Source organism: Salvelinus sp. IW2-2015, unplaced genomic scaffold, assembly GCF_002910315.2.
Source record: "Salvelinus sp. IW2-2015 unplaced genomic scaffold, ASM291031v2 Un_scaffold1157, whole genome shotgun sequence".
Classification (NCBI taxonomy): Eukaryota; Metazoa; Chordata; class Actinopteri; order Salmoniformes; family Salmonidae; genus Salvelinus; species Salvelinus sp. IW2-2015.
This window is the reverse complement of record NW_019942757.1, coordinates 9149-24290: the sequence shown is the minus strand read 5'-3', so window position 1 is coordinate 24290 and position 15142 is coordinate 9149. Positions and strand designations below refer to the sequence as shown.

General features: G+C 40.6%; 1 protein-coding gene across 2 annotated transcripts; it reads right to left on the bottom strand.

Moving 5' to 3' along the window:
* Positions 1-162: 162 nt before the first annotated feature.
* LOC112069923 (nuclear receptor subfamily 2 group E member 1-like) lies at positions 163-13170 on the bottom strand. 2 transcript variants are annotated; one of them, XM_024137318.2, is made up of 9 exons: positions 12187-13170; positions 9510-9655; positions 8844-8931; positions 8345-8580; positions 7806-7952; positions 7506-7602; positions 7110-7259; positions 5550-5658; positions 163-1957 (listed from the first exon to the last, which is right to left on the bottom strand). In XM_024137318.2, the coding sequence occupies exons 1-9, from the start codon at positions 12245-12247 to the stop codon at positions 1795-1797; spliced, it is 1197 nt and encodes a 398-aa protein (XP_023993086.1). In that variant the 5' UTR covers positions 12248-13170; the 3' UTR covers positions 163-1794. The 2 variants fall into 2 exon arrangements, with proteins under 2 accessions (XP_023993086.1, XP_023993087.1); XM_024137319.2 differs by having other exon boundaries at positions 5550-5655; positions 12187-13169.
* Between the last annotated feature and the right edge of the window lie 1972 nt (positions 13171-15142).

Genomic DNA, 15142 nt, shown 5'->3' with positions numbered 1-15142 from the left:
TTTGTAGCACAACAAAATGTGGAATAGGTCAAGGGTTATGAATACTTTCTGAAGGCACTGYACCTGAGAGAGCTGGATAGCATATTTAGTCAAAAAGGAAATGTAAATCAATTTCCCAAACAATGTGGTATAAGGTAACTAAATTACAATTTGGGACACCCATATTTCAATATCATTTATTCTTCTAATATATTTCAGTACAACTCTCACAAGAATAAAACTCCCACTTTGTACAACAGAGAAAAATATTTACAGCCAACAACAAAATCCACAAATCCAAGTGCTGAATGTTTTTTTTCCAGTGTTAGTGTTTAACTTCACATAGTAGGCCTTATCATTTTAATACTTCCCCACACAATGACACACAAACAGGCGACATTTCTTTCACTCAGCCTTGAACACTGAAACCTGCACATACCAAAAGTCGTTTTATTTCTCAATTATCGGGTAGCGTTTGTCAAGTCCTTCTGCCTGTCAATCCTCTCTTGTATGGGATCATCACACGAGCTCCTGGAGGACAGTCAGCATTCTCCTACCTTGAGGAGGTGGCCCCTTCACTTCATGCAGTCAGTTGTGACGCTTCACACCCTTTGGTTTCAGCATTGGGCAAGGGGGCAACGACCCTATAGCACATCTGACCGTGGATCGTGCTGTGAATCATCTTTTTTGGTTTCTTCCATTCGATCAGATTGAACATTGCAATAAAAGATTGAAAGGGCATTGGTCGTAAAGCTTATTGGTCTTAGAGACACTCAAAAACATCTCTTTTAAAGGTTCATCAATTGCGCACAGGTGGCTCATTTCAACGAAAGATTTTCCTTATTTTGTGTAAACCAGAAATTGCACTATTTAGCAAAATTGTAGCAATCTTAAATTGTCTAGACAATTCTATTATTATACTGAACAAGAAAATRAATGCAACATGCAATAATTTCAATGATATTACTGAGTTGTAGCTCATRTACAGAAATCAGTCAATTKAAATACTTTTCACATGACTGTGCAGGACCGCAGCCATGGGTGGACCGCAGCCAATCAGAATGAGTTTTTCCCCACAAAAGGGCTTTATTACAGACAGAAATACTCCTCAGTTTCATCAGCTGTCTGAGTGGCTGGTCTCAGACAGGTAATGAAGCCGGAAATGGAGGTCATTGGCTGGCATGGTTACATGTGGACTGCAGTTGTGAAGCTGGTTGGATGTACTGCCAAATTCTCTAAAACGACGTTGGTATGGTAGAGAAATGAACACTAAATTGTCTGGCAACAGCTCTGGTGGACATTCCTGCAGTCATTATGCCAATTGCAGGCTCCATCAAAACTTGACACATCTGTGGCATTGTGTTGCGTGACAAAACTGCACATTTTAGAGTGTTTTTTTGTTGTTGTYCCCAGCACAAGGTGCAGCTGTGTAATGAACATGCTGTTTAATCAGCTTCTTGATATGCCACACCATTCATGTGGGTGGATTAATTTGTCAAAGGAGAAATGCTCAMTGACAGGGATGTAACAAAAGTGCACCAAATTTGAGAGAAATACGCTTTTTGAGCGTAAGGAAAAATTYGGGGATCTTTTATTTCAGCTCATGAAACATGGGACCAATGCTTTACATGTTCCGTTTATATTTTTGTWCAGTATACATCCTCAAAACKTAAGCCTAACCCAAAGATTGGTAAAATCGAGGTTTTTATGTTCTTCAAGTTCAATTTGCCACGTGCTCATTAGAATGTTTGTGTCTGTGAGCCTTAACAGACACTCTTGGTTAGTGCRCGTAATGTTGATATGGCGGAAATAAACTCATATATCGCTTGATTTGTACATGTCAGAGAGGAGCCTTGTGATGGGCACGTTCCCGATGGTCTTCTTGAAAAAGACTTCTTCTATGGTGGATGGGCTGACTGACCGCAGAGCTGGTAGAAGTAGGAGCAGCTTCCCAAAGCGGCAGGGCTGAGTTGGATATCTGCAAATAACAAAAAAGATGCAGAGATTTAGGGTGTCCACCCACTCTGCCCAGAGTGACCAAAAAAGTGCTTTGGTGATAAAATGTCACTTCCCTATGTTTTAAAATGCAAACAAACTATGATTATTCATGTTCTGAATTGTTCARTGTGTTCTTTCTCTAACGTATCATTAACATTATATCCAAAAAGTCAGATTTGGTAACGTAATACATCTGATAATAAGCACCAAGCTCTGTGGACATAGAGCTGCAGATTTCTCGAACTACTTTTGAGGATTTATATTTTGTGGTGGTCATCTTCAAAGTTGTTTCCACAGGTTGCAAAAAGCTAAATTTATATGACACGAGCTGAATTAAATGTAAAAGGCTTTGAAAAGAAAAAGCTTGGTATAGTGCTCCTTGAGAAATCTTTGAATAAGAACAGGAATTTCGAATAAATATGAAAAGTGCATACTAAAATATTTAAATAGTTTATGTCATGTCTCAAAATCGATATCCTACCTCTCTCTCTATTGTTTAATGTCCTGCGGATTCGAGAAGAAAGATGACGAGAACACAGAATCAAGCCTAGGTGACATGATGCAATTTTCCTGTTTTTTTACAACTTTCTTTCTCTGGTCATTGATTTAGTCACCCTAATTCTGGCCTTCCTGCAAGTGGAACATGGGTTTTCTTCGAAGATTATCTACACAATTAACACATTATTTTACCCATTGGACAAAATATGCTTTTTTGATTAGACACTGAATTATTTCATCACCTTTAAATTTCATTTGAGACTTTTGAGTAATTGCACAGTGACTCCCTCAAAATGTTGTGCTTGTAACTGTTTATATGAATTGAACAAGTACCCAGCAAACAGGGGATGTCCTAAGGACATTAGGCGACGTTCCCATTAGCTCCCTTTTAGGGTTTCGGCGAAACGTTATCCCACTGACGTTCTTAGATCATTCGGGGAACATTAAAACATGATTGGGACCATAAAAGGATGTTCATTACAGGTCCCGGTTTGGTCGCAGTATAACGTTATAATAAGGTATTTTGATGTCCACTAGTGACCATTACAAATAGGTTCCTATTAGATTATGACATTACGTTATGCTCGGGACATGTAATGAMCGCAATGGGAAGTTTCAGACAGGTCCTGGTTTGCTACCGACAGAACGTTACGATAAAGTATTTTCATGACCATTAGGGAATGTCCCTTTTGGCTCTGACAGGACGTTCTCCTTATGACGACCACAAAGGGATGTTTCATACAGGTCCTTGTTTTCTCACGTTAGGACGCTGTCATGGTCCAAGAGGGCTCTGTCTAGTTCCCAGTACGTTCCGGGGATGTCATCAAGGACGTTTTTAGGACGTTCTCATAGAGCTGGCGATATGGACAAAAAGTTATACATTATGTATGCAAAACTATGTGGACACCCCTTCAAATTAGTGGATTTGGCTATTCCAGCTACACCCATTGCTGACAGGTGTATAAAAAAAAAATCGAGCACACAGCCATGCAATCTCCAAAGACAAACATTGGCAGTAGAATGGCTTTACTGAAGACATCAGTGACTTTCAATGTGGTGCTGTCATAGGATGCCACCTTTCTGCCCTGCTAGAGCTGCCCCGGTCAACTGTAAGTGCTGTTATTGTGAAGTGGAAACATCTAGGWGCAACAGCGGCTCAGCCGCGAAGTGGTAGGACACAAGCTCACAGAACGGGACCACTGAGTGCTACGCGTAAAAATCATCTGTCCTCACTTGTAGCACTCACTACTAAGTTCCAAACTGCCTGTGGAAGCAACATCAGCACAATAACTGTTTGTCAGGAGCTTCATGAAATGGTTCCCATGTTCGAGCAGCCTCACACAAGCCTAAGGCACAATGCAGGCGTTTCTATCTCAATATCAAATAATTTCTGGGTAACAATTAAGTACTGACTGGGATTGTTTTCGATTAAAATTGTCAAAAAGAAACAAAATAGCTTCTTAGCAAAGAGAAATGACTCAAGCAATAACTTTGCTAGGACTGTCTGGGAGTGGTCTGAGTGGGGAGGGGAAAACGGAATACTAGCTGTTATTGGTTTATTACCTAAATTTATGTCACCAGGCAGGCCTAAACTCCATTCCACCAAAACAGGCTGAAATTTCAGCCGTTCTTTTCAAACCATTCTTACACTACAAGGGCATCATCATCATTTTACAATTTCACAGTATTATTCCAACCTCATAGTGTGGAAATATATATTAAACACAGGTAAATCACGTTTTTGACTGCACTGGGACAAAGTATGGCAGTAACCCAACTATAAAAGGCTGCTCCCTTCCGGCTGCTGCTGACAACAATAAATGTACTGATAGATTCATCAACTACATGGCTATTTAGCAACAATATCATATTTAGAGATGGCAATCTAGCTAATTTGTTGTGAAGTCCCACATCCTCAGGGGGTGTCGCATAGGCCTATAGATTAGGCCAATATGCAAAATAAAAAGATGGCTATCTAGCAACAAAATCATATTTAGAGGTAGCAATCTTGCACACGCACTCTTAGAAAAAACGGTTCCTTAAAGAAAAGTGTTATATCGTTTTCTTCACATAAGGAACCTCTAAAAGTTCCATATAGAACTCTTGAATCAAATAAAATATGTTATTTGTCACATGATTCAAAAGGTGTAGGTAGCCCTTACCGCGAAACGCTTACTTACAAACCCTTAAACCAACAATGCAGTTCAAGAAATAGAATGAAGAAAATATTTAGGAAATAAACTAAAGTGAAAAAAAWATATATATATCTTAAAGTTACACAAGAAAAGTACATAACAATAACAAGGCTATGTACACGGGGTACTAGGCTGCTTGATGTGGTCAATGCAAAAGGTTCGCTACTCTCTGCGGGCGCTTCGTTTCAAAACCATATTAGCCTACATACTATGGAACGTGCTGTCATTTGTTCAATATTGAGAGTTGAGAAATAATACTCACATAAAGCTTAGGCTCTCCTCTCTTTATCAAAGTTGCTTTACAAACCGTGTTTCCCCCACAATTGCAATGTTGAAATGTTGTGCAATCATCGTATGCTTGCGCTTATCAGAATGTATATTTCCCTCTACTTTGTGCGCACAGGGGGAGAAAGGGAGCGAAAGCTGGCAGCGAAATAGGGACAGGGCATATACTTTCATTCCATGGATTTTAATAATACACATTACTGTTGACCAAATAATGGTTTTACAACCAAAAAAACAGCGTATATATCCACAAACCTCCACAGGACAATGATACAACGTCCAGAGAACAACCCTGGGGACGTCCCCGGAACAAACCAGAAACTAGACTAAACCTTCACAGGACCATGGCACAATGTCCAGATGACTTTAGGCAACCATTTCGTGACGTTCTGGGGATGGCCTAACGATTAATTTTGTTTGCAGGGTAACCTATCTAGCTGCATATTAGCCTATTGTAGATTCAGTAAATATGGCTATATTGGCCACCTGTGTGCCAAGCATTTTGGTAAATGGAACACACAGCTGAATTGAACAAGAGCATATCTGTTTCGACAAAAATATCTAGCAACTGTTTGTTTTTATCAAATGTCTCACCTGGTGTGTATGTAACTGTTTAGGGTGAGCTGTGCCTCGTCCTGGAGTGCGGCAATGGCACTGGCGTTGCGGAAACTCCTCAACTCCRACCCGTCATGCGTTGGCACTGCTTGACGGGAAAAGGCATAAACAGCATGGTTACTGACTGCCATTATATTCACGCTGCACCTGACAAATGCATTGCTTTCAATGGAAATGTTCATACATGAAAAAATACTTCAGACATCTGCAATTGTAATGTTAAAAAAACATGTTATTTGGTTTTTATGTCCTTGACTGTTCGATTAAAAAAATACAAAATATCTGAACTATTGGTGGGAATTGATTGGAATTGATTGGAATTGAAATGGAATTGACCCCAACCCTGCAAGGTGCAGGGTTGGGGTCAATTCCATTTCAATTCCAATCAATTCAGAATGTACACCAAATTCCAATTCCAAATGTTCATAATTGAAAAGCATTGAAGATAATTGGAATTGGAATTTCAGTGTTCTTCCTGAATTGACTGGAATTCAAAAAATCGTGTAGGCACGGGTGGGCCTGGATGGGCCCAGGCCAACCCAGTGGGGAGGGAGACCCACCGAATCAGAAAAAAAAGGGGGGGGGGGGTGAAATGCTCTCTACTTGCCAGGGTTCCAAACGGGACATTATTTGCCTTTTTACCTAAACATGCAAACATCATTAAATATAATTCTTATCATCATTATTCACGATTCAGTCAGGATTATCCGTAATCACACATTAATAATATAGACGTGTTTAGAAACATATTATTTTCTTATTTACAATAAACGTGACTCCAAAATGACACAATATATTATTTACCATTCATTTATAATGGGCCCAAAATAATCTGAAACGCAACCAAAACAAACAGCAAATGCATCCAACAAATTGGTAGAGTCACAAGCTTGATGTAGTCATTGCGTGCTATGAATATGTGACCAAATACTTCACTTTTTACTACTTTAAAACAACACTTTTGGTCCCATAAAATAGTGGGACTATGTACAAAAAGTGCTGTAATTTCTAAACGGTTCACCCAATATGGATGAAAATACCCTCAAATCAAAGCTGCACTTTAACATCAGATTCATTGTATCATTTCAAATCCAAAGTGCCCGAGTACAGAGCCAATACAACACAAAATGTGTCACTCTCCCAATACTTTTGGAGCTCACTGTAAGTCAGTGCTTCTTTTGCGATATGCCCCATTCCACTGACTATTTCATTTGTTCATTTGGCAAACAAGACARCTCATAGTCCAGTTTCTTTATCACAGTCAACACAAATATATTTTAGCTTTAATGAGCTTTAAAAATGCTAAACTTTATCTCAGCCTAATGGCAAAATGTGTACAACAGCATGAGATTAGCTATAAAGCTGCACATTGTTATATTTGCCCCATGGCAAAATGTGTAGAATTGCTGTCCCCCCACTAACGAATATCTGACTATTTTACTGAAATTAAATTACATTGACCCCAACGCTGCCTTCTTATGACTTTAGTGAGGATAATTTAATTTAAAATAAATGTTGAGTACCCCCTCTTCAACTCACCAGCTTTAAACGTGACGATGCACTTCAAACAGGCGAACTCAGTTGCGTCCAGACGCAGCTGTCTGAAGCAGGTAACGACCTCTTGCAGGGTTTGTATTTCTGAGATTATTTTATTCATCCGCTGGGACTCTGTGTTGTCTGTATTCATACCTTCATTGGGAGGGGGGGGGGCAACAATAACGATATTAGCTACGAAACAACGAAACATATGCAGAAACATTTACAAAGTTGTGTTACATTGTACTGAGGATAATGTGAATATTTCGAAAAACGCAAAATCTGTCTCCATTTTCGTTCTGAAAATTGAAACGAAAATAATCTAAACGAAACATAACGATAGTAAGTAGCCTAAGTACAATAAGTAGAGTTAACCTGTTGATCATATAGGTTACATACCGGAAACAGCGAGCAGGGTGTTGGAGTCCACCGGAATGGCCCACTGCGCTATGCCCAGAACAAACAGTTCCCTCCAGGCTTCCTCCAGGAGGATCAGCTGCAAAACGGATTACAAACCTCAGTCAGCCCCCATGAGCATGGCTAATATACGTTTAAGAAAATATAGATAGGGATGTATGCTTTGCACACAGTCATATTATTCGATTAACGGATTTAGGCCTATGGAATTGCAACTTTTCTTTTTGGAAAGGGATAGCTTAATAAAGTCGCTATTTGGATATACTGAATATAGTGGCTTACCTGGTCAGGTAAGGCGAGCGTGGAGAAGGCGGGCACGCTCTTGGCCCACTTGATGCTCATGAACAGCAGGCGCGCGGCTGACTCACACACCGACTCAGTGGCAACCTCATAGAGRTACATGGGCGTGCCGCTGACCTCGTGAGGGTACTGCAATTCAAGAGGTCAATAAACAAATAGCGCATGTGGGTGCTATTTGAATAAGAAATAAATAATGTGTTATAGGACTAATAAATAACATGCTGATGTATACTGCACGTTGGTGACAAATAGTCCTATGTGTGTATCTCRTAAAAACTCTAAGCACCAACACTAGACTAAGATGTAGGCAATAAACTCATGTTGCCTGCGTTGGATTTAGGTGAAAACATGAATGACAGATTGTGTCCCTCGAAGCTGCTGAATCAGGACCGGAATATCAACTTCTAACCCGCTTAAATGTAGAGAAGATAAATAACTTTGCAACGTGCACGGCCTCGTTGACTCATTGCCCACATAGCGCTGCTCCGTGAGTGAAGAGCGAGCGGAGGACAGAGGCTTACCTTCGGGGTGGGCTGGGCCAGTCCCACGATGGCCTGCCTCTCCGGCGTGCAGGCTACTGTGCTCATCTCCAAGTTATGTGGCTCCAATTGTGTGACCGTAGTGAAAAAAGGTGGCCCCGGTAGGCTCGAGCCCGGGAAGTGGGTCGATGAACCGTTCACCTCTTTGTGCCCCCGGAAATATAGGGCGACCTGCTTGCGTATGGTGGACGTCCTGGGACCCCTCTCGTGCTGAACGGCTAAGAAATGGAGAGCAGGGACAAGACTCTTTAGTAAAATAATGGTCTGTGAATGCCTTATTTTTAAAAAAGTTTTTATTTTGTTCGAAGATTGGTAAGGTAAAAGGCTTAGCCTCTCATGCGAACTTTATGAAAACGTCCACTGTTTACCTAGCTCTCAGCTGATTCCGTTAAATACAGTTTTCCATCCGATTTGGCCACCCTAAACCGAAATGTCATAGCGGGCGTATAGCCAAAATAATTATTTAATTAAGCCTGTTTACCATCTTTATTCATGTTCACTTCGATACACTTTTTCAAGCGACACGCTCGGCATTGGTTTCTGTGCGTTTTGTCCACGGGGCATCCTCCCTATGATGGAAAAGAGAGAGAGAGGGAAAGAGAGAGACAGAGAGCGAGAGGGAGGGAGGAGGAAGCGAGAGAGAGAGAGAGAGAGAGAGAGGTAGAGAGAAAATCACAAGAAAATTAACACGTTGTTTGAGGGAAGAGAAAATCTACAGGTGAAGGATGTGTTATTATCATAGCTATTGACTCTATACCCCGCGGCTCAGCAGCGGTCTTATCCCCGAGGATAAGTAGGGTTATCCCGCCCACTGCTGGCTAAATCCTCGGGTTAGTGTCATTACATTAGATTGGATTACACCTGGTAAATTAAAGCAGGACTGTGTTTAACGCCAGTCAATGGCCCTGGTAGGTGATGCAATTAGGCCTTGCCGTGCCCTGCATCGCCGGGCCCTCTCAGAGACACATCTCAGGGGAGATTTAACCCTGCAGACTCAAGGCTGACCAATAACGTAAGACGCGTAAAAATGTGCAGTGTGTGCGCCAAAACTACAGGTCATATTTGCATACATTTAGGATAAAGTCAYCGCCTGAATTGAAAATAGATTTACCATGAAATTGAGAAACACTGTAGTTAGGCCTATTACCTGACAGCCTGATTTACAGACGTATGTTCTGTTTCTGCGGATGCTCCTCTTGAAGAAGCCAGAGCAGCCGTCACACGCATACACGCCATAGTGTTTCCCAGAGCTCCGGTCCCCACACACTTTACACGGGATATCCAAGATACGACCTGTATAAAAAATAAATACAAATTCATTAATTCATCTTTATTACTTGTGATAGTTAATGTACTTTGTGCCTCAAAATCAAGAATCAGAAAGGTGTTTTACGCGTCATCAAAGGCTTGGAAGAGCACCCATCAGAATAAATGCTGTATTCAAACTCATGCACTGTACCCCCTCCACCTCATCACCCCCTCCCTCCCTTTTAATGAGGGACGACAAAACAAAATACACAACGTGACAATGGGCAGCGTCCCGTGCCTTAATAGGTCGCCCGGCCATGGGCATGTACACGCGCGTGTATCTTGTGAGTTCGTGGGAAGCGTCATATCTGAGGTCTCTAAAGACAATGCCCGGGGGCACACAATGGAGACATTAGGGAAAGTGTTAACTTAATGATTTTCCCCATTGAACCTCGTCTGACTGCCCCGATCTCGACAAGCTGCCAACTCCCCCTCATAATGGGAATCGACAGCTGCTTTATCCCGCAGGTCTATAGGCCTGCGGATTAGGGAGTGAGACAGCACAGAGAATAATGCGCACCAACTCGTTTCACCAACTCAAATGAAGTGTATGTAAATTGACCCGGGAGTAAATGAAACAAAATTGATTTCTATAAAGATTTGTATTCAAATCTATTTGAAAGAATTATATTTGTATGTATATGAGGGAGTATTTTTATGGCGGGATACGCCGGCTATGTAATTACACTGACGTTTTGCCACCTGCTCATTGATTCACCAGTGACCATCAAAAAGGATAGCATGGGAATTCGGATACAACCCCATAACGACAGAGCAGCAAAAACAATCGACTTCGGCGAGGAGTTGGGACTTCAATACACCAATTATACAAAGGGTCTCAAGAGTGGTTGTCTATTAGGCTACATTTCTATATCACGGGGTTAAGGATTAAAAAATCCAGTATACATCTAAAATATTTAGAAAAAATATTTGATGCCATGGCTACAAAAACAAATAAATAGGCGTAAACGAAGTGACTCAAACTATTCGTTAAAAAATAATGACTGTATAACCTTTAAAACAATTAATACAATTTGACAATAGCCTAATTGCGGATCTGAAACTATTATAGGCCTAGAAGTAGGCCTAGAAGTAGGCCTACGCTTAGAAGTAGGCCTATATAACGAATGAATCCAATATAACAATGTTTTCCTCACTGAACAATTATAATTAGGCCTACGCACTAATAAAGGGCAGAATTAATATAATGCTGTTGGAGGAAAATAAAATAAAATGAGCTTGATTTTGGTGTGAGTGGGAACACGTCTTAACTTCTCTCCATGGGGGTCCCATTCGTCGCCATTGTGTGCCGTAATTGCTTAAAAATATATGGCATATTCCATTACCTTGATTACCATCAGTCCCAAAACCTGCTGAAAGACGTTCGTTTTACTGACTGAGCGAAAGATTTTTGTGACCAGCCATAATGTGTGCAATGAACTTGGAGGAAAGCAATAGGCAAAAATAATGATTGTGATGTTGATGTAAATTATTCTAATTAAAAAGCTATAATAAAGTGAATAAKTGTAGATTAGGCTACTGCCTGAGATTTGCCAAGGCCTAAATAGCAACCAACCAGGCATTGGTGAAACGAATAATAACCTATGCGTTTTAGGCATATTTGGTTTGGACGTGCATTCAGTTTAGCAACACTTTATGTAAGAATAAAAATACATGGAAGCTAGTACAGAATATATAATATATGGCTAATTGTTGTCTCATTATTCCAGTTATTTGCACACACATTCTGTATTTCAACGTACGCACGCGCACGCACGCACGCGCGCGCACACACACACACACACACACACACACACAGACAAATAGACATCATCACGACTAAGTTGTTTAACAATAACTGGGCTAGCATGCAATGCTGGCACATTGGCCCATTGTCCTACCTCGATAACCCTCAGTATAGACTTTCGAAGTGCAGGACTTTAAATTGGAAACAGCAAGAAACTGTAGCCTATAGTTTGTGTTCTTATTCAGCCTCGTGTAGGCCTAGATAGTATGTGTCTTTCGCACACTATTTCAGGAACATTCTAACCCGAACCCCTTTTACATGTTTTACCTCTATTCCTTCTCTCACCTCCTCAGTCTTGTAACTCACTGTACTTTTCCATGAGATACTAATGCTATAATAATCAACAACAAATAACTAGAATGAAACAGGTAATTCATCAGCGCATTATCTTGTACAGTGCTCAATGAGTCATATTTGTGGGGAGTATGCCTAGGCTACCATTCTCAGATTTGAAAATTTAAAAAAAGCAATTTTATGTAATAACAAAATTGACTTCATCATTTAAGTTATAAAACGGGTTAGCAGATGTAGCCTACAGTAACTCCAWGGGTAAACGCAAATTGTCGCTGACTTTATTTCAGAATGTTTCAACGCTTTTCACATAATATCCTATTACTTTTCGATTAATACATGTTTGAACTAATACAATTATAAATACATGAATACCTAATTATATGTGAAGGACAAATAGGAACTGTAGCCTACTTACTTGACTTAACATTCAGAATATCCAAACACCCACTTGTTGAACAGGTGGGTTTGCTCATCATGGACAGTGTCGTTCTACACTGTTTTATATTTTAACAATCAAAATCCACTGTCGGTGCAAAAGTAACAGCTGAAGAATATCAAAAAATGAAATATAGCCTACAGTTTTCCTTAAAACAATTCGATTTCTGTAATGTCGCCCAACTTGATATTTTCCAAGGATGACCAAATTCTAGTTACCAAGATGGATTTTGGAGTATTTGCAAATCCTGGACGTTGAGTCACACAAGGTCCAGGCAGTGTGGACAGTAGCGCGAAAACCGGATAGAGATCCGTCTACAAGCGGCGAGTGGCAACAGCTCCACCGTTGCTCGGAACTCAACACCGCGCACAAAGTTGTTTAGAGAACTGCCGGATCGGCGCTCGGACGGACTACCCAGCGAGTCCAGTCTAAACCAACAAAAAACAAGGCTCTTCTTAACTGTAATATTTACGAGAAGTGTCAGAAAAGGCGGAGGGTGGAGAACTCCGCTTGCTTCACCCACTTAGCTTTTCCATGCTTTCTACTCCCAACTTCTGTGTGCCAGCATGACGTCACCCGGCTCACAGGGACTCGCTTGGAGGCAAGTGAAGTGGGAAAGAAAACACTGGGCTGTATAGATGCGACTATCGGTGAATTAATATTAAGGGGTGTTGTACATCGCTATTGAATTATTCTCTCTATGTCTTACCATTCTTTCTGACTGCTGCGTCTATAATGTTTTAGTGCAAATGTTTAAATGGGTGCAACCTCTTCAAAGGTTAGTTAACATATTTGAACACAATTGAATGTGCACCTGTTGCGCTTCTGTGCATGGTGCATTAACTTCAAAGTGAGTTGTTACTAGTATTGTCTGAAACGAATGTCGATCGATTATCATCGAGAGAGGGTGAGTTATGGATTTTGTCAACGGTAGACCGTTTGGGCATCCCTCCAGGGCTATGTGTGAAAGACAGCGGTTCCCACAGACCTTTTGTAGTCGGTAACGAAGCAGGGGTTCTGGGTCGGGGACTCACACGCTAATGTAGCCTCAACTAGAGCAGTGTGGTGGTCTCTCCCTCGCCACCTTTGCCCGCTTGCCGGGGCGGAAAGATGCAGCCTCTCCTCTTCGTCTGAGGAGCAGGGAGTGCCGGGGAGCTGGGGCGAGGGATCCGCGCCGGTAGACCCATCATTGACTCACTGACCCTGACAGCTTGTGACGCTTTCGCCCGGTAACTCCAGAAATCCATAATTCTGTTTCTAATTATGAACATTCCCACGGTAGCCCAGAGGTCATATGGACGTTTAAAGTGTCGATTTAAACAGACAAGGGCGGGGTACAATGGCGTAGTTAATTGCAATTAGTCGTTGTCATGTCTTTCATCGTTAAAAATGCCTTAATCATGGCTTGCTTGGTTGAGTCAGTTTTGAGTATGCTCGAGCTGGTCCAAGTACTAACTTCTCTAAGTATGTTATAAATAAATACAACGGATATGTTAAAGCTAGAATACTTAACTGAAACAATAACAAAGCTGGCATCCGCCTCTATTTTGGTTTTGGTAAAACCTGAAAGATGTGCCTGGAGAAATGTAACCACTCTCAAATTCATTGACATAGCTATGGATGCAAGGACTGACCGTCTATGATATACAAAGTTATAGTTTTAACCATGTTTTGAGTCTATACATTGTTTGTCTACATTTACATTGGAAYAAAACAAGCTGATATTTTGGGTTCTGATGGGGTACGACGGGTGAACTAATCTCATGAGGCATTTAGGCCATACGTAATATTCTTCAACAATCAATGGGTATGTCATTAATAAATTCAAAAATGGATGTCGCAACTAAGGATTCTAGTTTTAATGAGCAAACTACACAAGTTGATATACACAGGCTACAAGTGCAAGTGCCTCAGATACTGTCTAAAAAAAATAAAACGTATTTTAGTAAACGTTGTTTTTACATATGAAGGAAATAATTGCTTTCACAAAATKTTTATGATATTCCATATTTAGTACAATGAGCTTTATTTCACACAATTGTTTCTATGCTAGGCTATGCCAGGAAGGGGGGGGGGGAATGTGCGAGATAATCTCCCTAATCCTCGTCATTCACTGATAGCCTTTACACAAATATAACCAACATCATTGTTGCCCGAATTGCTTGCTTTAACTTTTTGTTTTAGTAACTCCCTTCATCTCCAGCAGTCAATGAAAAATCGTTAACAAAGGACAGTGGATTGTCTAGGGGCCTATCTGTTTTTTTGCTTGACGGCATCAGTATGCATCTATACTTACTGTAAATTGTCTTTAAAAATTCGAGAGATTTATTGGAAGTCATTACAACCCTATAAGCTATAGAATGCAGATATCACCACCGTGAATTGTTCCACTATGAAAATCAAGGACGAACCGATCTTAATAGGCATATACATTATTAAAGAAATCATAAACAGGAAACATAAGTCTGTGAAAAAGAAATGGGCTATTAAATAATAAAATAAGGTGAATGAATTAAAATGTTCTAGTTTTAAAATATGCAAATCTTAAATTATACAATCAGCATCACAAATTAGTCAATAACGGATGGCTAAATAACGGATGGCTAGACTACAGTAGTAAACAAGTCAAATTTCATCACCATGGACTGCACCGATGAAGAGTCGACAAAACATGAGAGACAGATAACTGGCGTTGAGGTCTGACTGTGGGTTGGGATGAGGGGTGAAGGTAGAGGCAATCACCCAGACCTTGCCCTGTGTCCACAATTTCGGGTTTAGTGAAGTGTGGGGGACTGTGTTCATTGTCTTGAAGGGCTTCTCTGGAAAACAAAGTTGGAATGATTAAAAAAATTAAATAAACTGCAACCTCAAAAAGTCATCATGCAATTACCATCCACTATAATCCCACATTTTATTCSCACTCATATTTGTGGCC